The sequence below is a fragment of the Malania oleifera genome, chromosome 2, assembly GCF_029873635.1.
Source record: "Malania oleifera isolate guangnan ecotype guangnan chromosome 2, ASM2987363v1, whole genome shotgun sequence".
NCBI lineage: Eukaryota > Viridiplantae > Streptophyta > Magnoliopsida > Santalales > Ximeniaceae > Malania > Malania oleifera.
In genome coordinates, this window is record NC_080418.1 from 15,793,171 (window position 1) to 15,816,691 (window position 23,521).

Below are 23,521 nucleotides of genomic sequence, written 5' to 3' on the forward strand. Positions count from 1 at the left end.
AATCTCTTTTCTCTTCTCTCTATATTCTCTTTAATCTCCCTATTTTCTCCTCGTTGTCTTCTATTTCGCTCTGTTCTTTCTCTTTCTTCTGTTTTACCTTTCTCTCCTACATCAAAGAGTCTACTCTTGTATTTGTGATAGAATGTCACCCAACACTGACACTTTTGGAAGCATTGGTATTCAAGACTTGTCGAATATTAATACCTGCTTGACACTCCTTGACATGTGATGAAAATTAGTTAATTTGTTTTTATTTTTGGACACAACTAAGATACTTCTAGACACTTTTGGCAGTGAAATGCTGCATTTTGTTGCCCTCTTCAATTTTGTTAACAAAACCTAGAAAAAAATTGAGGAGTCGTCGAGAGACTAAGAGTCAAGAGGTCTTTTTGATATTGGAGTGGTTGGACTTTGGAGCCCTAGCACCACTATGGCTGCCTTTATATAGCCCACTAGACCTCCCAGACCCCAGAATTTCCCTGCTATATTTAAAGGCATCACCAGGTCGCCACCCTATTAACCTTTTTTTCTTTTTTGCCTCTTTCTAGTTTCTCAATGAGCCATGCCCATTGGCCACCATCAACCACGCCGTTGAGTTTTTTTTTTTTTGGTTGGACCATTATTCTCTAATATGAATGTAATTAATGATTGAGAAACTGTAGTTAGTAAAATGTGCAGTTTATAATTATGAGCATGAATGATGCTTATATTTCATTTTAAACTAAAATTACCTCAACATTTGTCCTAAAAGGAAAAACATGCCTGGATGTATATATTTTTATATTAATTTATTGAAGTATCCGTGCCATGTTGTGTCCTCATTTTTCCAAAATTGCCTTACCGTTGTTTTAGTATTGTGTCGTACCTGTATTTTGTGTCATTGTCAATGCATCCTACATGTCATTCATTTGACTCAAAATCAATGTTTTATGAGAGGACACAGCGTATTTCTTTTAGATGTCACTTTGTGCAGGATTGTGTCTTGTGGTGATTTAGTTGTTAAGAAGGTTTCTATAGAATATAATTGTGTAGATACAATGACAAAGCTAAGTTCCCACAAAGAAGTTGAAACATTGTGCAACTATTTTGGCCCAACTTTGGTTAGGTATTATCAATTTTGGCCAATTGGGCCTCAGGGTTCTGCCCTATAAAAAGTGTCTCACAAGATTGAAGCCTAAACCATCCTTATATGGCCAAGATCTCTCTAGTACACGCCCAATGTGGGATTGTGATAGGCTTCCCTGTCCAATCTCTGATGCCCTTGCCCTTATTAAGTTGGCTCCACACAAAGATGTGGGGCCTATATTTTCGTATAAGATCTGCTTATCCACCATAGAACCCCAATGTTGCTTTGATACCTGATGTAACTGCCTTGGCCCAACTCTAGTGAGTTATTATCTGCTCTGGCTATCGAGCTTCAAGTTCTGCCCCAAACAGCGCCTCAGAGGTTGAAGCTTAAATAATCCTTATATGGCCAGGGTTCCCCTAGTGCACGTCCAACATGGGATCGTGACGCATTTCTTGTTCTAGTTTGGTCTTTCTTATGTTGGGTTTATCTTGATTAAGGGCTTGAGTGTTATGTGATTCTGATTTTTCGTGTACCTCTGTTTCACTGATAGTGAAAATTTCTCTCTTTCCTCACCCATGGACATAGGCTTCAAAGCTTTGTACTCCAAGCTTAACCACTTAAATCTTGGTGTTTGTTTTGTGGAGTTCGTCATTTTTTTTATTTATTCCTTTACAATTGCATTGTTTTGGAGTTCCATTGTAAAAATAGAAATTTAGATATTCCATTACATATGGGTATTCTCATTCTAATTTGCCAATCTCAAAAGTTGTAATTGAGGAAGAATTTTTTGTTTATAATTATGTAGGATGGACATCCACCACTGGGCTGGCATGACACTGCAGCATACCTTGTTTTACCTGTTCTCCTCATTGTTTCTCAGTATGTTTCAATGGAGCTTATGAAGCCTCCCCAGGTAATACACGAAATCTCTTCTGATTGCATCTCTATTTTGTTTTCTTTTTGGGCAGCTTGAAGGCTTGAAAATCCCCTTTTTTTTTTAAACTGGCAGACTGATGATCCATCTCAGAAGAACACGCTTCTTGTTTTGAAGTTTCTTCCTCTCATGATTGGTTACTTTTCGTTGTCCGTCCCATCTGGGTTGTCAATTTACTGGTTGGTTTCTAATTATCTATTTTCATGTTTCATCGCTGTCTGATTCAAGCAATTTCCTTTAATGCATTTAACCATAATCTACTAATTTTCTTGGTCATTCGCAGTTATAATTATGCAAACTTTGTAGTTAAGAGTGATTTGGGCCAAGGTGAATATTTAGGTTGGCCCTAGTTCTACTGATTTTGCTGCATCTGCTAGATTCTCTCATGTTTGGTCAATGAAGGAGATTTGATAGTTGAAGAAAAACCACAAAACAAAAAAAAAAAAAAACAGGAAGAAACATTTTGTTAGAGGTTATATATGTCTTTTAGTATTATTATTAGTGAATGTGTTGGTATGTTAATTAGTGAGAGTAAATAAGGGTATTATTGTCATTATAATGTATTTAAATTTGTATTATAAAAGAGGGAGAGACCTATATTCAAGTTATGTCATTCATTTTTAATCAAATCTTAGCATGGTATCACAGCATGATCCTATCTAAACCATATTTCCCTCAGCCATCGCCAGGAAACACCATTCCTGCGGCTGTTCTTCCCTAAACCTCCATCCCATACTAAATCACAAAACCAACCATTTGCTCATAATTAGACCGAGCACCTCCACACCCCCCCCCCCCCCCAAACAAAAAAACCGATGACCCACCCCACAAAACCCCATTGCCGGAGGGCACTCCATGCGTGGGTTAAATGTCGGCAGGGCTGACCCCATGCGCCGCATGAGTGCAATTCTGGCCACCTTTTTTTTTTTTCCTTCTGCCAAGCTCTGATTCCTTCTTTAGACTCTATTATCAAGCTGTTAGGCCAGTTTCTTGCTAAAAAATTCAACCTTTTTCAACCATGCACTTGCGGCATTCCGTTAATTTCTGTTCAGGGTTTGTGAAGGCTTCTTTGTGAGTTTTTTGGAGCCGTGGCAGCGTTCGTATGTTCAGTGGTGAGGCTGTGGCAGTGCTATATACGTCGATGAGTTGTTCACCTCGTCTGTGGTTGTGTCGGTGCTTCACATGGTTTGTGATTGTTCCTATTATTGATTGTTCTTCTTGTTTTTGGTGTGGTTGCTGATTTGTGAGTGCTGTGGCTGCGCTATATCCATCGGTGAGTGGTTCACTTCGTCGTTGTGCTGATACTTCACATAATTTGTGGTTGTCCTGATTAGTTTTGATTGTTCTTATTTTTTTCGGTTTGATTGCTGATTTGTGAGTGTTGGGATGGAATCCATAAATCCCAAAAATTTATTTCCTGCATCGCTGCTGTAAATAACCACTCAAAAGTTGGATGGAAAGAACTATGTTCAATGGTCTAAATCTGTTCGGATTTATTTAGCAGGATTAGGGAAATCTGACCACTTGCTCCAATCTGATTCTTCTTATGAGAAGAGAAAAGGCGCGTGGGTTCAGGAAGATGCCTTGATTGTTTCCCTTTTATGGAATTTGATGGAGCGACAAATTGCATGGACGTGTATGCATCTAGATACATGGAAGGAGATTTGGGATTATGTCGAACTTCTATACTCCAGTAACATTACACGTATGTATGATTTATCGCAGGAGTACTTTTAGTTACAACAAGAAGATAGGAGCCTTGCAGATTATTTTGGAGAGATGAAGTGTATTCATGAGGAGCTCAACATCGTGCAACCTATAACTGCCGACGTTGGTGAGATGCAGAAGCAGAGAAAGCAGATAACATTTTTTTTTGTGTTCTAGCAGGTTTGAGACCTAAGTTAAAATTGAGGCAATACGGTCCGATATACTTAGTAGTGCCGAGCCGCCATCATTTGATGATGTTTATTCTCGTGTCCTTTATGCTTCCTTTAGCACGCGTTCTTCTACTCTTGCATCTGGCTCTGAGAGGACAACCTTTGCTACAGAGAATGATTCTAGTTCTCTACCAAATAACTGCAAAAGTTATCGTAGTGGTTCAAGTAGTCGTAGTGGTAGAGACGGACGAGGCAGAGGTACTCCGCAAATGCACTAATTGTGGATGGAATAATCATAGTCTTAAGCAGTCTTAGGACCTTCATGGTAGACCTCCACATGTTGCCAATGCAGCCACCACTGACCTCACTTAGGGGCAGCCAATGCAGCTTCCACTGACTCCTCACCTTTGGGATTGAGTGGGGGAAAACGTACTGTAGCTATGTCATAGGAAGAGTATTCCAAGTACCAACAATATCAAGTGTCATAACAAGCTTCTCTTACCATCGCATCTCTTGCCCAAACAGGTAATCACACAGTATGCATGTCATCCAGTAGTTCTAGTCCTAGTCTTTGGGTCATAGACTCCATTACCACTGATCATATCACAGGCATATCTAGCTTTTTCTCCACTCTTCAATATCTTGCAAATCTATCTTGTGTTACTCTTGCTGATGGATCCACTACTACAGTCAAGGGAATTAGGACTATAAATCCCATTTCTTCTATTTCTCTTCCTTCAGTTTTATATATTCCCAAATATCCTTTCAATCTTATGTTCGTTATCAAAATTATTACATCCATGAATTGTTCAGTGACATTCTTCCTGCATTCTTGGTTATTTAGGATTTGAAGACGAGGAAAACGATTGGCGGAGGGCGTGAAGCTAGTGGATTGAGCCGCTATCTCCTTCTACCGCATGCACTACTGCTGCCACACTTTTCCAAATTCATAGTCACTTGGGTCATCCTTCATTGGAAAAGTTAAAATGTTTTTTTCCTAGTTTGAGTTCTGTGTCTAGTCTCGAATGCGATTCTTGTCAATTGGGAAAGCACCATCGTGTTTCTTTTGCTTCCTGGGTCAATAAACGGGCTACAAGCCCTTTTATGTTGGTTCATTCAGATGTATAAGGTCCTAGTAGGGTTGTGTCAAAGTTGGGTTTCGGTACTTTGTAACCTTTGTGGATGATTATTCAAGAATGACTTCGTTATATTTAATGAAAGATCGTCATGAGTTATTTCATGTGTTTTGTGCCTTTTGTTTTGAAATAAAGACTCAAATTGGTTTGCTCGTTCGATTTCTTCGAAGTGATAATGCTAAAGAGTTTTTCAGTGCACAATTCACTACTTATATGACTCAGTTTGGTATTGTTCATCAATCGTCCTGTGCCCACACTCCTCAACAAAATGGGGTTGCAGAGCGAAAAAATAGACATCTTCTTGAAATTACTCGCACTTTACTTTATCAAATGCATGTACTTAAAAGTGTTTTGGAGTGATGTTGTACTTACTACTTGTTATCTAATCAACATAATGTCATCCTTTGTTAGTGGTAAAATTCCCCTACTTCATTCTCTTTCCTAATTCACCTTTCTTTTCTCTTCCTCCTCGTATATTTGGGTGTGTGTCCTTTGTTCATCAACTAACTCATGGGGTGGATAAGTTGGCTCCTCGTGCTATAAAATGTGTCTTTATGGGCTACTTATATACTCAAAAGGGATATCCTCATTATAGTCTTGTGCTGCATTGCTTCTTTGTTTTCACTGATGTTACCTTCTTTGAGTCTACACCTTACTACACCTAGTCACTGAGGGCTTCTGAGCTCAATGAGTCTTTTCCTTTGCCTAATTTTCTATATTCTACATTGCTGTCCTTGCTTAACCAGCCATCCGAGTCTCCATGTAGTTTGTCTTTTCTTATCGCCTTGATCATCTTAATTTGCAAGTGTACTCACAATAGCAACTCCAAGGAAGAGAGTTCCCTCTAGCTTCTACTACCACGCATTTCATTTCCTCATCTGATGATCATACTTCCCATGATGTTGATCCCCCTATTGCTTTTTTGCACATGTACTCAACACCCCATTTCCAATTATGTTTCTTATGACTCCTTATCACCCTCTTATTAATGTTTTGTCACTGCTCTATCATCTACTACCCTTCCTAAATCTGTTTGGAAGCCTTAGCCCATTCAAGGTGAAGGGATGCTATGGTTGAAGAGATGAATGCTTTACATGACAATGATACTCGGCACCTCTTCCTCTCGACAAGTCTGTGATTTCTTATGGCTGGGTTTACACTATAAAAGTCAATCCTGATGGTTCTGTGGTTCGTCTAAAGGCCTGTCTTGTTGCTAAGGGATACACTCAGGTGCATGGTCTGGATTATTCTGATAACTTTTTCTCCTGTAGCCAAAATTACATCAGTACGACCATTCATCTCCTTGACTACTACTTGTCACTGGCTTTGCATCAGTTAGATGTAAAAAATTCCTTTTTGCATGGTGAACTTGAGGAAGTTTATATGGAGCAACCACATGTGTTTGTTGCTCAGGGGGAGTTAGGCTTAGTGTGTTGACTCAAGAAGGCTTTATATGGTTTAAAACATTTTCCTAGAGCATGGTTTGGTTGTTTCAGTGCTGTGGTACTTGAGTTGGTCTTCGACGGTGTGCTGTGGATCATTTCGTGTTTGTACTTCATTGGGTGGGATCCTTCTTGTTGTTTATGTGGATGATATTGTCATTACAAGTGATGATGATAAAGGTATTCAGAGTCTCAAACTTTTTATATAGACTAAGTTTCATATGAAAGATTTGGGACCATTGAAATACTTCTTGGGTACAGAAGTATCAAGATCTCATATTGGAATTGTTGTGTCACAAAGGAAGTATGTTCTTGATATGTTGGATGAAACTGGCTTGTTGGGATCTAAACCGGTTGAGACACCCATGGTTCCTAATAGTAAGTTAATGCTGGATATGGGTGATTTGCTACCTAATCTTTGACAATATCGGAGACTTGTTGGAAAGTTGAATTATCTCACAGTTATTCGGCCGGATATATCTTTTGCAACAAGTGTTGTAAGTCAATTTCTAGATTCTTCGAGAACAAGTCATTAGGACGCAATAATTCGCATATTGAGATATCTCAACGGTGCACCTGGGAGAGGTCTTTTATATCATGATCAGGGTCACACTTATATCCATGGATATACAGATGCAGATTGGGTTGGATCGCCTTCTAATCGGAGATCCACCACTAGGTACTGTATCTTAGTTGGTGGTAATTTGGTTTCTTGGAAAAGTAATAAACAAACTATGGTGGCAAGGTCAAGTGCTGAAATAGAGTATAGAGCTATAGCTCACACTACCTATGAACTTGTCTGGTTGAAGTACATGTTGGAAGAATTGGGTTTTCTGCATATTTAGCCTATGAAGTTGATGTGTGATAATCAAGTTGCTCTTCATATTTCTTCCAAACCCGGTCTTTCATGAGCGGACAAAGCACATTGAAATTGATTGCCACTTTGTTTTGGAGAAAATTGTGCAGAAGCTCTTTACAACCGCTTATGTGAAGTCGGGCATGCAGCTTGCTGATTTATTTACCAAAGCATTTGGGGGTGCTCATGTTAGATTTATTTGTAACAAGCTAGGAGCATGACATTTATGCTCCAGCTTGAGGGGAGTGTTAAGAGGTTATATATGTCTTTTAGTATTATTATTATTATTGGGTGTGTTAGTATGTTAATTAGTGAGAGTTAGTAAGGGTATTATTGTCATTAGAATGTATTTAAATTTGTATTACAAAATAGAGGGAGAGATCTATCTTTAAGTTAGGTCATTCATTTTTAATCAAATCTTAACACATTTGACACAAATTTTATCTTCTCAAAAGAGTTTTTATGTCAATAAATGTGATATGGACATGTTGCTTGTTGATATGACAACCAATACAAGTAATTTAAGCTGTTAACTTGTTAGCTATATATTTATCTAGCATTCTTTATCCATTTATTCTTTGTTAGGTCATCTGGTGAACATCCCTGTTAGATTACCACTTTATATAAAAGCTTAAGCTTTTTGGTTTTGGGCCAACAATGTATATCAATTATCAAGCTTTTAACACTTCCCTGCACATGCATCCTGATTGCCCATGGAGATGCAAACAAGGATAAATAACACTCATTGCAGGAAATAAGATAATTCTTAACGATCACAAAATAAATGTGGGCGACACGACTAAAATCCATGACGTCTTGGTGATCATAGTTTCGATATCATGTTAGATTACCACTTTACTAAGAAGATTAAGCTTTTAGGTTTTGGAACAACTATATATATCAAGATTTTAACAATCTCAATTCCCAACAACAAATCCATGTGCTTTTTTTAGGTTCACCAACAATGTCCTCAGCACTGCACAACAAGTATGGTTACGAAATTTGGGTGGTGCAAAGCCTGTTGTGAGTGAAAATGCAAGTGAGATCATTAGTGCAGGGCGTGCAAGACGATCGGCTTCTCAGGCAGTACGAAGTGGTGATAGGTTGGTGTTCTATTTCTTTGAATTTGATGCTCTGATCTTTTCATCCGCTTCAAAATTTTTCTTACTGCCAAATAAATGTTAGAAACAGGTTCAGACTGCTGAAAGAGGAAGAAAAGAAAAAGAAATTGAGCAAGGCACTGCCAGCAGAGAACCTTGAGACTCCAGCTTCTGCATCTGATTCTGATGATGGCTTAGATGAAGAGACAACAGACAAGGTAATCTTAATGTATTCTCGTCACCAATAGAAAGTAGAAGCAGCATGTGCATGTCCCATGAGTGCTTCAAAACCTTCTCATCTCATTGTATGATGACTATTGTATGCATAGAACAACTTTTTCGTGAACTCAACCTAATTTTTTCTCCGTGTGAAGAAGTTGAGTTGCATGTTTACCCACATCAAGCTGTTTCTGGTCAATGAGGTATTTTTAGTGGGACCATGGAATTGAAGGTTTGTGCCTTTGCTTGTTGCACATCTTCATTGGTGGCAGCAACCATAGCACCACCATGTTGATGAAAATATGCATGGATCTTCTGAAAAGCCATTACTAAAAGATAGTAGCATAAAGAACTCAAAGTTAAATAATTGGTGACAGAATTAAAAGTTGAATGCGTGGCTTTTTTGGTGGAAGGAGAGAGTGGATTCCACTACATCAGGTTAATTTCTTTGTCAAGTCAATGTTGACTTCAATTGTTGGTTGCATCTTTTTCTGTGAAACTGGTAGTAGGCTGCATGCCCAGATCATTCCTCCCCAAGATCATGGTGGTTTTGCCATGTTCCAAAGGGGTTCCCAGGCAATTGTGCCTTTGTAGTTCCCTACCCTCCTATTCTAGAGAGGGATGTTTGTAGACCTACCCCCAAAGTGATGGAAAGGATGTTGATGGAGAACTTCAAAGCAGTCAAAAGTAGATTTATTGTTTTTGATGAAGAACCAAATTTGTTGAGTCCTTGGCATGGTGGTTTAACTCCTGGGGGGTTAATTTTCCAATGCAAGTTCAAATTGTTGATGAACCTGTAAAGGAGTTCTCTTTTGTTTTTTCCAAATAAAAATACACAAAATAAAGAATTTTGCATAAACCAAATGAAATGCTATTTTCTGTTACAGAATCATAGGCAATTATTATAGACTAGTAGATTACGAGGTTCAATAATCAGGTGACATGTTTGTTTAGTACTGTATTCAACCATTTTTGTTTTAATTTTTTTAGTAACCACTAGAAATCCTCCATTATCCTGGAATTCTGATAAATAATTTGATCTCCCTAACAGGGCGAGGAAGTTCTAGAAGGGGCATATGGTTCCAGTAGTAGTAAACGAGTTCCAGATTATTCTGGTCCAAGGAGAAGCAAGCGATCAAAGCGGAAGCGTGCAGTATGAAAACTATTGATTTGTGTGTAATCTACGGTGAGTCTTGTATGTTTTATCAAACTGTAAATTGTATCCTAGTTATTTATAGTGGCCATTTTTGTATGTTGGCTCATTCCTTCCACAATGTCCTATCGCAAATAATGAAAGTCTATTGTCCATCCAATCAGAAAAATATCCACATTCAACATCACTTCTACAGTTAGTGAACTCCATCATGTTCATTTACTGAAAGTGGGAAACCATAAAACCCAACAGTCCCAACCAAAATCTTTGAAGCAAGAGCTGTTGGAGGGTTTTGTTTAGTGGCTTCTCATGATACTCAACTCAGGTCAACTCAATGAAGCCTTCGGTTATTTTTTGTATGAATATGAAAGCTTAAATGTATCGCTCACTAAAGCTTATCTGGACATGCATTGCAACAAAATCAGCACAGATGGAAAACTTTTATCAGTGAAATCGAAGGCGCCCACATGACTTGCAAACGTGGGTTGAAGTTTGAGAAGGTGAAAAGGTTGAAAACCCTTTGGGTGTTCCATCTCAGCCAAAATGCACAAAAGTCTGGTTATCCAGATATCAATCTAGGGAAATGGTGGGAGAATTGCATAGGAGATTATTTGTTGTGGAGACTTATCCCTTATTTTTCACTCAAAATTGTTTTTAGTTGGAACAAAATGAACTGTCATACTTCTTCTTGAAAGCTTTTGCAATACATTTGCAATATATAGCTTACACTAATAATTGTTCTATGAAGTTTACCATCTAAAGGCTTATGGGATACAAACATTCAAATGAACTCCATTTCGGACAAGTGCAATACCCCACACCTGTTTCTAACTTATAACAATATATTTGACCTTTAACGCCAAAGTCAACTGTGACTATCAGTTACCCTCCTTTTGCCGAACAGGTGCAACCATCAATTCATGGTGTTGTTGGTGGGTGCTGGTTCCCAACGGGGTTAGGCCCCGACGGTGCTTTCCGAATCTTCTCCTCTTCAACCTGCTTTTTGTTGTTTCCCTGTAACCAAACAAGGAGTTCTGTTTCAACACATTTGCATTAACTGAGATGAAGAGGGAAAAAAAATTTAAAGGAAGGAAGGGAGAAGAGACCCTTCTTTATACTAACCCAATCTGTTAATACATGCTCTGTGGGCAACTCTGAGTTGGGTTGTGCAGGTCTGAGCTCGAAATGAACTACTGGCAGCAATGATGAAAGGTAAGAACAATTTGCATTTCTAGTGTTGATTAAAAACTGTCCCAGAGTATGCTTTCTCATCCTTCAATGTTTTATTATATATATATATATATATATATAGAACTAGACCTGCTGTGTTTGCTGTTCCAATTATATAATTAATAAGAAGAAAGAGTGATGACTTGCCTGATTCCATCGCTCGAATCTTGATAGAGTAATTGTGTCGTGGAGCTGCAAGGAGGAGGCATGCTAAGAGGAGATGGATTAGAATCCGTCTTCTCATCTTGTGCATGAGCCAGTGCAGGGTGGAAATGAATAGAAGAAACTTGGGGGGTGTGGTGTGGCAGGAGCTTTTAATTACAGCATGAATTAGAAGCATTCTTAAGTAATACATGCTTGGTAATAATAGGCAGACTTGAAAAACATGAAATGTTTGTTACAGTTGCTAGGGAATCCTATGCCTTTACATGCCGCAAGTGATAAGATTAGAAATCTGGATTTCTCCTCATTATAGGTTGACTTCTTCTCTGTTATCATTGCATCCATCATATACTCACAAGTTCTACTATTATTTTCTTGTGAGTGCCTGAATCATGCTGTAAGGCATGGGATATCAGGACCCACAGCTGCACATTCTGTAAAATATAATACATAGGGGCCTGCTTGCGAGGGTAAGGGGAGGATTGTCACAATATACTTTTATGCTGAGAGACTCTCTCTTTTAACTCGATCCTATGACCAGACCGGTCACAAAGGAGCAACCTAACCGTTGCTCCAAGGCCCATTCTCTGTGTATAATATATTTATTTGTTGAAATTACGGAATGTTTCAATTCTTCCTTATGCCGGCCTAGGAACAAATCTCCCTTCTTAATAATAAAATGGTGGGAAAACAGTTTTAGTTCTAGGCTGGCAGAGTAACTTTTTAGAGTTGTAGCCACTTTCACCTCTGAAAGCAGAAGAAAACAGGCTCTTTTGCATTTTTCTACCTTCTTAATAATAAAATGGTACAGAATATTTTGTATTCTACCAAGTTTTCTTATTTGCTGGAGCTCTGCCCTTTCTTTTATTATTTGAGGGACATTATCCCGAGCCTTTTGAAATATTGGATGTCCATGTTTGGAGCTATAAATTCCCCGTGAATATTTGATAACCCCAAAGCATGGGTATTCAATCCTTGGGCGGAATCATAGATCTATTTCATGCGACTCCAACTTCGTGTCATAAAAATTCTCATATTATTTAATTTTTCCATAGAAATCCCCTTCCCCCTTTATTCATCATTTCAAATTTTTTTATTTTTTCAAATTATCATCGTCACTTTTATTATTGTAGAAACTACTTTTTTAAAGAAAAATTATTTTTCATTATTATGATTATTATCTTAGAAAATGTTATTAAAGGTTAAAACTATTATTTTTGTTTTTTTCAGTACAATTATCTAATAAAATTAGTTAAAACGAAAAACAAAACAATTATTGTTGTTGTGGTTGTTGTAATGATAATAATGTATATTATTATTATTATTATTATTATTACTACCAAACAACCACACAAGAGTGTATATATATATAACCATGTATTTAATAAGTTTATCATTGAACATTTTAAGGGGATTTGCTAATTACATTGAAATAGCATAATCGATATATTATGTCAAATGCTAAATTTTATATGTTTGAAAAATTTATTAGCGAGTTAATCTCATTCCCAAACATAAAATACTTACCAAAAAAAAGCACTTAAAAAAGTAATTTGATCTAAATATCCCTTGGTTCTTTACTTGCGTCTATATTATATTATATTATACAAAAAGGCATTTCATTGTTGTGCTTGTGCTTAATGCCACATTGACCTTAATGAGGCACTTAATAATAAAATAATGGATGATTTCCCGCATTCTGGGGTTGCTTTCCCGCATTCTTAAGATTTTAATCAATGATTGGGGATGTGTTTGTGGTGTTTAGGCTTCTCTACAGGTTTGGCAATACTTCATTGCAAAATATTTGGTAAAATCGTTTTTTAAAAGCTTTTAAAAATATTAATTTATAGTTTTTTTTTACCTGATTGCATCTGGTGGGACTTGTTGTTGTTGTTGTAATTTATAGTTCTATTTTTTTTAAAAAAAAATATTAATCCCTTTTTTAAAGTTACCGCATTCATAATTGTTAAAGTTAATTAATTAGTTACCTAATGAGTGAATCACTAATCTATCAATTAAAACCTGGATTTGTGCTATGCACAAACGGAAATCATTTGAGCAGACCAGTAAAGACAAAATAAGTATTTTGATTATCACAAACGGCACACAGATTAATGTAGTCACTCGAGACAAACACCCCTGGCCTAGTAAGCATGTGGGCCCTCACGTGCATTTTGGGCTTGATGTAGCCTAATCTGAATGGGCCCAACAGATTTTCTTGATGGGCCAGTGGGCTGTTGAGTTGCATTATGTAGTTAGCAATAGCAATCTTTGATTCTGTGATTTTGGTCAATGTATCAGTTTGTGTACCTTACATTTTTAAATTGAACAATGAAGATGATAGAAAATCTTTCATTGGTATGTTTTAATTTTTGTTTGTACAAGACAAGAACACAAGGCCCAACAACTTGATTAACTAAAAATAAATAATAAATAATGCCTAAAGAAAAAATGAAACATGAAAAACCAATGGTATTTTTACTGCAATAATGAACCGTGAACACTAAGTGCTTAAGGAGGATACTAGCTGAGATATTTAAATAAGTTTACAAGATATAATTCACAATAAATAGGATATCATAAATTTCATGATCTAAGATAAAATATGCATTGTTGACATATATGCTTCTTCTGAATCAATAGACTTTGATTTGTTAGCACATATGATCTTCAGACAATTGACTTTGAATCTTTGACGCTCTTTAGTCTTTATTGTGATGATTTGCTTCGAATCTTCATCATTTAAATCTGTAGAGGACAAATGAAATCGTCGATGATTTCCTTCTGAATTTGTTTGTCTAAAATTTTCATAATTAAGTTTATGAGAGAGAGAGATCAGATATGTCTTTTCATAATTTGTCTAAGTGAAGTGTATAATTTATGGGTTTAGATTTTTATGCTTGCTGGCATTTTTTATGGCTAGTCATTTTTCTCACACACGTGAATAACTGCAAACAAATAATATTATGCTTTATTGTGGTTATATATTAAGTTTTTACTTTAAAATCTGAGCTCATGTTTTTATTCCTACAAACGATGATTATATTGAATTATCGCTATTTGGCAATAAAAATTTAAAGATTCTATGAATCCATAGCAGAAAAAAAAAAAAAATGAAATAATCATTACAGAATTTAGCAAGTGAATATCTGGGCCAACCAAAACAGAGCAGCTCAGGCCTGAGAGGTCCGAGAGTGGACAGTCACCTCCACGTACAAATCTGTTTTTTCTTCTTTTAAGTTCATCCACATTTGTTTTGCCAGCGTGGTTCTCGTGTTCTCTCTCTCTCTCTCTCTAGCAATTGACGCACAAATTATCTTCTCCGCTAGTTTTATTTGAATTAATCCAATCCAGCTCCACCTACTTGGGTTGAGTTTGAATTTTTTAATATTATTTGTATGATTAATTAGTTAATTGAATTTTTATAGTTATATTATTTTAAAGCTATATAAATTATATTATTTATTTTATACATATATTTAATATTATACACATTAATGCATATATCTAATATTAATTTACAATAAATCGAACTATTTTTTGAGTTTTAAGAATTAGTAGTAGTCAAGTCAAGTCTCGAAAATTTTTAAGTTCGTATTCAAATATATAATTTGATTTGAAATACCCTAACACCCCCTCTCTCATTAATTACAAAGTATGAATTTGTGTACCAATGTATATAATGAATTCATCCTTTTGTATTTGATTATTAAAAATAAGTGTGTGTGTGTATATATATATATTGTCACACTCTGAATCCGGAAATGGGACCCAAGGATGAAAATGTAATCTAACATGTCTCTGTATCACACAAACCGTCTATAAATACAGTACAAAGGATAAGGGACCAACCCCGTGGGGTTCCCAGGCACCCTATACACATCCAACCACAACAGAATATATGCAGCGGAAATAGGTCTTTCTATACAAGCATAGTACCATACCAGAGTCTATACAATGACAGAATTAAGGTTTCATCATACAACGTACAATTGGGTGTCTCACATATCTCAAACGGCAACCCACCAAAATACAAGTCCTAGCACTTACCCAAGCGCTAGTCGCAGTACACTAGCCACTACGCTCCCGAAACAAGGACGTTAGTTTCGGTTACTCGAAAAACCTGTAAAAATGTACTTACAGTAGGGGCGAGACACATCTCAGTAAAGCAAATACAGTTACATTAGTGTGTGGCATTTGAGTGTTATCATGACAGCAAAATATAAACACAGTTATAAACATTTCTAGTGGTTTCACAATGCAATTCCAGTACAGTGCATACACGCACACACACACATATGCACGCCTATGATCTACCCGGTGTCGTCACACCCCTCGGCCTGAAGCTGGTCCACGATATCCGACGTTAGCCCGTAGCCAACCCGTGACACACGGCGCCACCGGCACATAACTAGTCTCGAACCACCATGGCATCATACCGGCGCTAACTGGTGGATCCACACCCTTCGGTGATCAGCCGGTATAGGCTCATGCCCTCGGATATAGAGTCGGACACTCTTGCCTACGTTGCAGGCGATAAACACACGCCCTCGCATATAGAGTCTGGCGCTCTCGTACCTGGAACAATTCGGAACCCAGTTCCTACTGCATTTCAACCAAAACACAACATACATACTCATATAACCAAACAAACCACACCCATTTGGTAATAAAAAATCATGGTTTTCCAAACACATACAGTATAAACAAGTAAAGGCACAGCCATCCTTATATCACAGTATAAATCATCATATACACACGGTTTCCAACAAAACCAAGGATACGGCCCGTCGCCCCCTTTTCCCAAAACTGTAATCATGAAAAACAGATAGTTTTACCCGTTATATCCCCCCAAATAAGTAGTCAAAACACACACAGGATCGTGGACCATAGTTCCACCTAGTCCGATTTCGAAAATAACTAATATAACTGTATTCCCCAAATAGCAAATCCCGAACTCTAAGGCCCCTAAACAGCGAACCGAGTTCCAAAACTTACAACCAATAGTATAGAATATACTCACAACACTGTTCCCTACAAAACTATCGGATCATAATTGAAAACCGAGTCTTACCTCGATTTTATGTCGAAACTCGAAAATGGCCGAACCGAAAATCCTATCCGTAGAACTTGTAGAGAATCCTTCCACGATCCTCGTGGTAACTTCAGATTAACGATTCTCGCAACAATCAGCAAAGAAATCCAGAGAGATGAAGTGTAGGAAGAGTTTCTAGAGAGATAGAGAAAGAAAATGAGATTTTTTAGCTGAGAAGTAATGAAAAATGATATTTATAGCCCTTTGACTCGGGCATCTTCGTCGACAAAATGGTGTCCTCATCGACGAGGCCGTATAGATAGCTCATCGACAAGATGGTGGATTCGTCAACGAATCCTAATATCACCGGTTTCCCGAAATCTCTCAGCTTCTTCTCTTCGACGAGCCTCTAAACTTCGTTGACGAGACTTACATGGACTTCATCGACGAACTCTGGCTTCGTCGACAAAATCTATTAAATTCCCAATTTGCCCCTTTCTTATTTAATTAAACCCACCTATCACGGTTCGGGTTCTTATAATCTCCCCTTCTTACAAAAATTTTGTCCTTGAAATTTGCAATCTCTCATTTATGAACTCATTCATACAGCTGAATACATACACACAATTTTAGGAAAAAAAAATTTGGCGACTACTACAGCGCAGCCCCACCATACACATACATACACACCCTCACTTATGGTGGAGGAATACCGTGGTTACATATACAACCGTCTCAGGAGTTCACAATACACATACTTCCGATGACTAACCACCTATTCCAACCCAAAGCAGGATAACATACAAGTGTTCAAAATAATTGTGGATGCTTCCGGCGTATTTCCATTTCCAGTTCCCAAAAAGCTTCCTTAGCCTCGTGGTTCCACCACAATACCTTCACTAACGGTATATCCTTGGTACGAAGCTTCTGAACTTTACAGTCCAGAACCTGAACATGTATCTCCTCATACGCTAAAGTATCCCCAATTTCTAACTCATCATAACTGATAACATGTGATGGATCTAGTACGTACCTCCTCAACATGGATACGTGAAACACATCGTGGACCTCGAGAGTGCTGGGGATAGTGCAATACTGTAGGCTACCAGACCCACTCGCTCAAGAACCTCGAATGGTCCGATATACTCGGGTTCAGCTTGCCCTTCCTCCCAAATCTCATCACCCTTTTCATCAAAGCGATACGCAGAAATACCCTACCCCCAACCTCGAATTCTAACTCACAGCGGCGAATATTTGCGTAACTCTTTTACTGACTCTAAGCTGATTTAATCCTCTCCCAGATCAAACCCACCTTCTCAGACGCCTGCTACATAAGTTCAGGTCCTAACACCTGATGTTCACCAACCTCATCCCAACATAAAGGATATTGACACCTCCGACCATACAAAGTTTCGAGCGGTGCCATCTCGATACTAGCCTAGAAGCTGTTGTTATAAGTGAACTCTACTAGTGGCATAGACTGTATCCAACTACCACCGAAATCTAACACACAAGCTCGTAACATATCTTCTGAGATCTGTATCGTCCTCTCCGGCTGTCCATCAATCTGGGGGTAGAATGTTGTACTGAAAGTAAGCTTTGTCCCCAATGGACACTAATACTCCGTGCATTCTCACAATCTCATGCACATACATATCTGCTAGCCTACTCAAAGGATAGCCAACCTTCATCGGTATGAAATGAGCAGATTTCTTCAACCTGTCTACAATTATCCAAATAGCATTCTACCCGTGAAGCGCTGGTGGCAATCCGATCACAAAATTCATGGAAATATGCTCCCATTTCCACACCGGAATAGGCAAAGGCTATAACGGCCCTGCCGACCTCTGATATTCAGTTTTCACCTGCTGACACGTCAAACACTGCTCCACGAACTGAGTGATCTGCCTTTTCATACCAGACCACTAGAAGGTCTCGCGCAAGTCCCGATACATCTTTGTACTACCCGGATGTACCATATACAAAGAATGATGCGCTTCCTCCAAAATCGTCTTTCTAATCTCGTCTTCGTTCGAAACACATAGCCTAGTCCTAAACCTCAACACACCTCCATCAGAGGTGTTAAACTCTGTAGCCAGTCCCTGTAGTACCTTTTCCATAACCTCTGCCAACTCTGCATCACTAGCTTGCGAGACATTTATACATTCAAACAAAGTCGACTGGACCACCAAACTAGCAAAATAAGCATGATGATCACCAACCACCAACTTCATGCCAAGGCTTCCCATATCTCGTCTGATATGATGTTGAGCTACAACTGCCGATACAGCCGCAGGCTCCGACTTCCCACCCAACGCATCAACTACCACATTAGCCTTCCTCGGGTGATAACTGATCGTGCATTCATAGTCCTTAATCAACTCAAGCCACCGTATCTACCTCATATTCAACTCCTTCTGCGTGAAGAAATACTTGAGGCTCTTATGATCAGTGAAGACCTCACACTGCACACCATACAAATAGTGTCGTCAGATCTTCAGTGCATATACAACAGCAGCCAACTCTAGATCATGCCTAGGATAATTCTTTTGGTACTCTTTCAGTTGCCGAGAAGCATATGCTACTACCTTACCCTGCTACATAAGCACACATCCCAGACCTTTCAGAGACGCGTCGCTATAAATCACAAGCCCACCATCCCCCGAAGGAATGGTTAAAACTGGAGCAGTAACCAGCCGGTGCTTCAACTCTTGAAAACACTGCTCGTAATCACTGGTCCACTCAAACTGTACTCCTTTCCTGGCCAATCGAGTCAAAGGCCCAGACAGTTTAGAAAACCCCTTCATGAACCGATGATAGTAACCTGCCAGTCCTAGAAAACTCCGAACCTCCTGCACATTCTTCGGCCTCACCCAGTCGACCACAGCTTCAATCTTGCTAGGATCAACTGATATACCATCACCAGTCACCACATGGCCTAAGAATGCAATCTGACTCAACCAGAATTCACACTTCTTCAGTTTAACATACAGTTTCTTTTCCCGTAGAATCTATAGTACTAACCTCAGATGATTATCGTGCTCTTTCGAACTCCTCGAGTATACCAGAATGTCGTTAATGAACACCACCACGAACCGATCCAGGTACTCATGGAAGACCCTGTTCATCAAATCCATGAACATCGCCAAAGCATTTGTCAACCCAAAAGGCATGACTAAGAACTCGTAGTGGCCATATCTAGTTCAGAAAGCCGTCTTCGCAACATCCTCTGACCTAACCCTCACCTGATGATATCCTGACCGTAAGTCGATCTTCCAAAGGACCCGCATTCCCTGCAACTGGTCAAAAAGATCATCGATACGAGGTGAAGGATAACGATTCTTCACAGTTACCTTATTAATCTCACGGTAATCAATGCACATCCGCATCGACTGGTCCTTCTTCTTCACAAATAATACTGGAGCTCCCCAGGGCGAAACACTATGTCGAATGAATCCCCTGTCTAGTAATTCCTACAATTGCTCCTTCAACTCCTGAATTTTTTGCTGGAGCCATCCGGTACTGAGCTTTAGAGATCAGCGCCTTACCAGGCAGCAACTTTATCGCAAACTCACCTCACGATCTGGAGGTAAACCGAGTAAATCATCTAAAAACACATTTGGGAACTCGTTGACTACCCGAATGTCCTCGAGTCTCAACTCATCCCACGGCGGTTCCTTCACACAAGCTAGGTATCCCTGACATCCTTCCAAGAGTAGCCTCCTCGCCTACAATGTTGATAGAATCTATAGCGCTAGACGCACACATGATCCCACAAATTTATACTCCTACTCCCTAGGAGGTCTGAACATTACTACCTTCCTACAAAAGTCAATCACAGCATAACTGGAGATCAACCAATCCATCCCCAGAATGACATCGAACCCTGACATGTCGTATACCACAAGATTCGTCGATAGCAGCTTCCCCTGAATTACCACTGGACAGTCTTCCAACATCTTCCTACAGAATGATACACTCCCAGATGGCGTAGTAACAGATAACACCTCGTTCATGACTTGGGTATCAATCCCACATTATCCAACAATACTCGCAGATATAAACGAATGGGTTGCACCCGAATCAAACAAAACAGTAGCTTTATTTAAAAGCAACAATAAGGTACTTGTCACCACGTTCCCTGTATGCTCATTGTCCGCTAGAGTAAGAGAATATACTCTGGTCGGAGCTGTATTCGTTTGAAGGATTCCCCGAGGTATCTGATTGCTTCCCCGGTTCATACTAGATGCAAGCATGTCTCACTTCGGTGCATAACAATTGCGAGCCATGTGGCCAGGTTGACCATAGTTATAGCAGTTACCTTCAAAAGACACTCACCCTCGTGCCGTCTGAGACACCTGGTGCAACGATCACTAGTCTGGTTCCCCCAATAACCCTGGTGCTCGGTATTTTGACGGTAACCTGAGCCCTTGTTCCTCTTCTTCCACGATCCCTGACGAGACCTAGACTGAGAACCATAAGGTACTGTCCTCTTCCTCGATTCCTGCTCCACCTCATCCTCTCAGATACCGATTTTAATCATTGTGGCTTTATCCACCAACATCAAGAACTCGAGAATCTGAAGCATACCCACTAGTCTGCAGATATCCTTCCTCAGGCCCTTCTCGAACCTCCGAGTCTTCTTATACTCACTCGAGAACAAACACGGCGCAAAGCGGGATAGCTCTATGTACCGAGCCGCATACTCCTGCGCCATCATACTTCCCTGAGTTCAGAGCAGAAAACTCATCCGCCTTCGTATCATGTACTGAAGCTAGGAAGTATCTGTCAAAGAACACCTCCTTGAAATAGCTCCACGTCATCTCTTCTGGACCGACTCTCTGCTTCTCCAGCAGATTTACTGCAGTCCACCATCAACCCGCCTCCCCAGATAGCTGGAAGGAAGCATAGAGGACTCGCTTCCTATCCGTGCAGTGCAGGACCTTCAAGATCCTCTCAGTCTTCTCCATCCAGTCCTCCGCTATCGTTGGGTCATGTCCCCTAGAGAACGTCGGAGGATGCATGCGCGTGAACCTCTCAATGGTGCACTCCGCAGTAGTAGGAGAGCGCTCGCGTCTTCTCACACTCCACCCGATCTCCTGTAAAACCTGCCTCGTCAAACCTCGAGGCATAGAAGGAGACTCATCACTCGCAGTCTCCTCGGAGCCACTTCCTAGGTCATTATCCTTGGGCTCCATTCTGCAATACAATAGGAATTTATCAATATCCCTACAACACATACAGTTAACACAATGATCTATCACTACTCGTGTTAACTACTCCCTACTAGGTTCAGGTCTGTCCTACCACACCGACACAAAAGTCATCAATGGTCTTCCCTGCTTTTACTGGAATCGTCACTCCAGGAAAAACACGGAATTCCGCCGACAAATCTCGGTCTAGCAACAAAACAACCCTCAACCAACTCTACCCACATCCAACATCCTATACTCTGGTATGTACTCACAGCTAAGTCTAACCAAGTCTACAAGACCAAACAACCTGGTTAGCTCTGATACCAAGCTGTCACGCCCTGAACCCGAAAATGAGACCTAGGGGTGAAAATGTAATCTAATCTGTCCCTGTATCATGCAAACCATCCACAGATACAGTACAAAGGATGAGGGACCGACCCTATGGGGTTCCTAGGCACCCTATACACATCCAACCACAACAGAATATACGCAGCAGAAATAGGTCTTTCTATACAAGCATAGTACCATACCAGAATCTATACAAGAACAGAATCAAGGTTCCATAATACAACGTACAACTGCGTGCCTTACATATCTCAAATGGCAACCCAACAAAATACAAGTCCTAGCACTTACCCAAGCGCTAGCCGCAGTACACCGGTCACTATGCTCCCGATACAAGGATGCTAGTTCCAATTACTCGAAGGACTTGAAAAAATGTACGTACAATAGGGGTGAGACACATCTCAGTGAGGCAAATATAGGTTACATTAGTGTGTGGCATTGGAGTGTTATCATGACAGCAATATATAAACACAGTTATAAACATTTCCAGTGGTTTCACAATGCAGTTCCAGTACAGTGCATACATGCACACACATGCATACGCACGCCCATGATCTACCCGATGTCGTCACACCCCTTGGCCCGAAGCCAATCCGCGATATCTGGAGTTAGCCCGTAGCCAACCCGTGATACACGGTGCCACCGGCACATGGCTAGTCCTGAACTACCATGGCATCATACCGGCGATAACTGGTGGATCCACACCCTTCGGTGATCAACCGGTATAGGCTCACGCCCTCGGATATATAGCCGGACACTCTTGCCTACATGGCAGGCGATAAACACACGCCCTTAGATATAGAACCGGACACTTTCGTACCTGGAACAATTCGGAACCCAGTTCCTATTGCATTTCAACAAAAACACAACATGCATGCTCACATAACCAAACAAACCACACCCATTTGATAATCAAAAATCATGGTTTTCCAAACATATACAGTATAAACAAGTCAAGGCACAACCATCCTTATATCATAGTATAAATCATTATATACACACGGTTTCCAACAAAACCAAGGATGCAACCCGTCGCCCCATTTTTCCAAAACTATAATCATAAAAAACCCATAGTTTTACCCATTAGATCCCCCTAAATGAGTAGTCAAAACACACAGAGGACTGTGGACCATAGTTCCACCAAGTCCGATTTCGAAAATAACTAATATAAACTATATTCCCTTACCATTCTCCCAAATAGCAAATCCCGAACTCTAAGGCCCCTAAACAGCGAACCGAGTTCCAAAACCTACAACCAACAGTACAGAATATACTCACAACACTTTTCCCTACAAAATTACTGGATCAGAATTGAAAACTGAGCCTTACCTCAATTTTACGCCAAAACCCGAAAATGGTCAAACCAAAAATCTGATCCATAGAACTTGTAGAGAATCCTTCCACGATCCTTGTGGTAACTTCGGATTAACGATCCTCGCAACAATCAGTGAAAAAATCTAGAGAGATGAAGTGTAGGGAGAGTTTCTAGAGAGATAAAGAGAGAAAATGAGATTTCTTAGCTGAGAAGTAATGGAAAATGATATTTATAACCCTTTGACTCGGGCGTCTTTGTCGACGAAATGGTGTCCTCGTCGACGAGGTCATATAGACAGCTCATCAACGAGATGGTGGATTCGTCGACAAATCCTGATATCACCGGTTTCTCGAAATCTCTCAGCTTCTTCTCGTTGACGGGCCTCTGAACTTCGTCCACAAGACTTACATGGACTTCGTCGACAAACTCTGGTTTCGTCGATGAAATCTATTA

At 39.6% G+C, this 23,521-nt stretch overlaps 1 protein-coding gene across 2 annotated transcripts in view; it reads left to right on the plus strand.

Annotated features, from left to right (window-relative positions):
- LOC131149550 (inner membrane protein PPF-1, chloroplastic) overlaps nt 1-9,973 on the plus strand; it is a 51,848-nt gene extending 41,875 nt beyond the window's left edge. Inside the window, exons 7-11 of one of the 2 annotated variants that reach the window (XM_058100093.1) lie at nt 1,875-1,982; nt 2,079-2,182; nt 8,268-8,417; nt 8,500-8,632; nt 9,685-9,973. In XM_058100093.1, coding sequence (XP_057956076.1) covers nt 1,875-1,982; nt 2,079-2,182; nt 8,268-8,417; nt 8,500-8,632; nt 9,685-9,792 — 603 coding nt within the window. In that variant the 3' untranslated portion in view covers nt 9,793-9,973. The remainder of the gene's footprint in view (nt 1-1,874; nt 1,983-2,078; nt 2,183-8,267; nt 8,418-8,499; nt 8,633-9,684) is intronic. The other variant, XM_058100094.1, reaches the window with a different exon arrangement.
- Nucleotides 9,974-23,521: the final 13,548 nt, after the last annotated feature.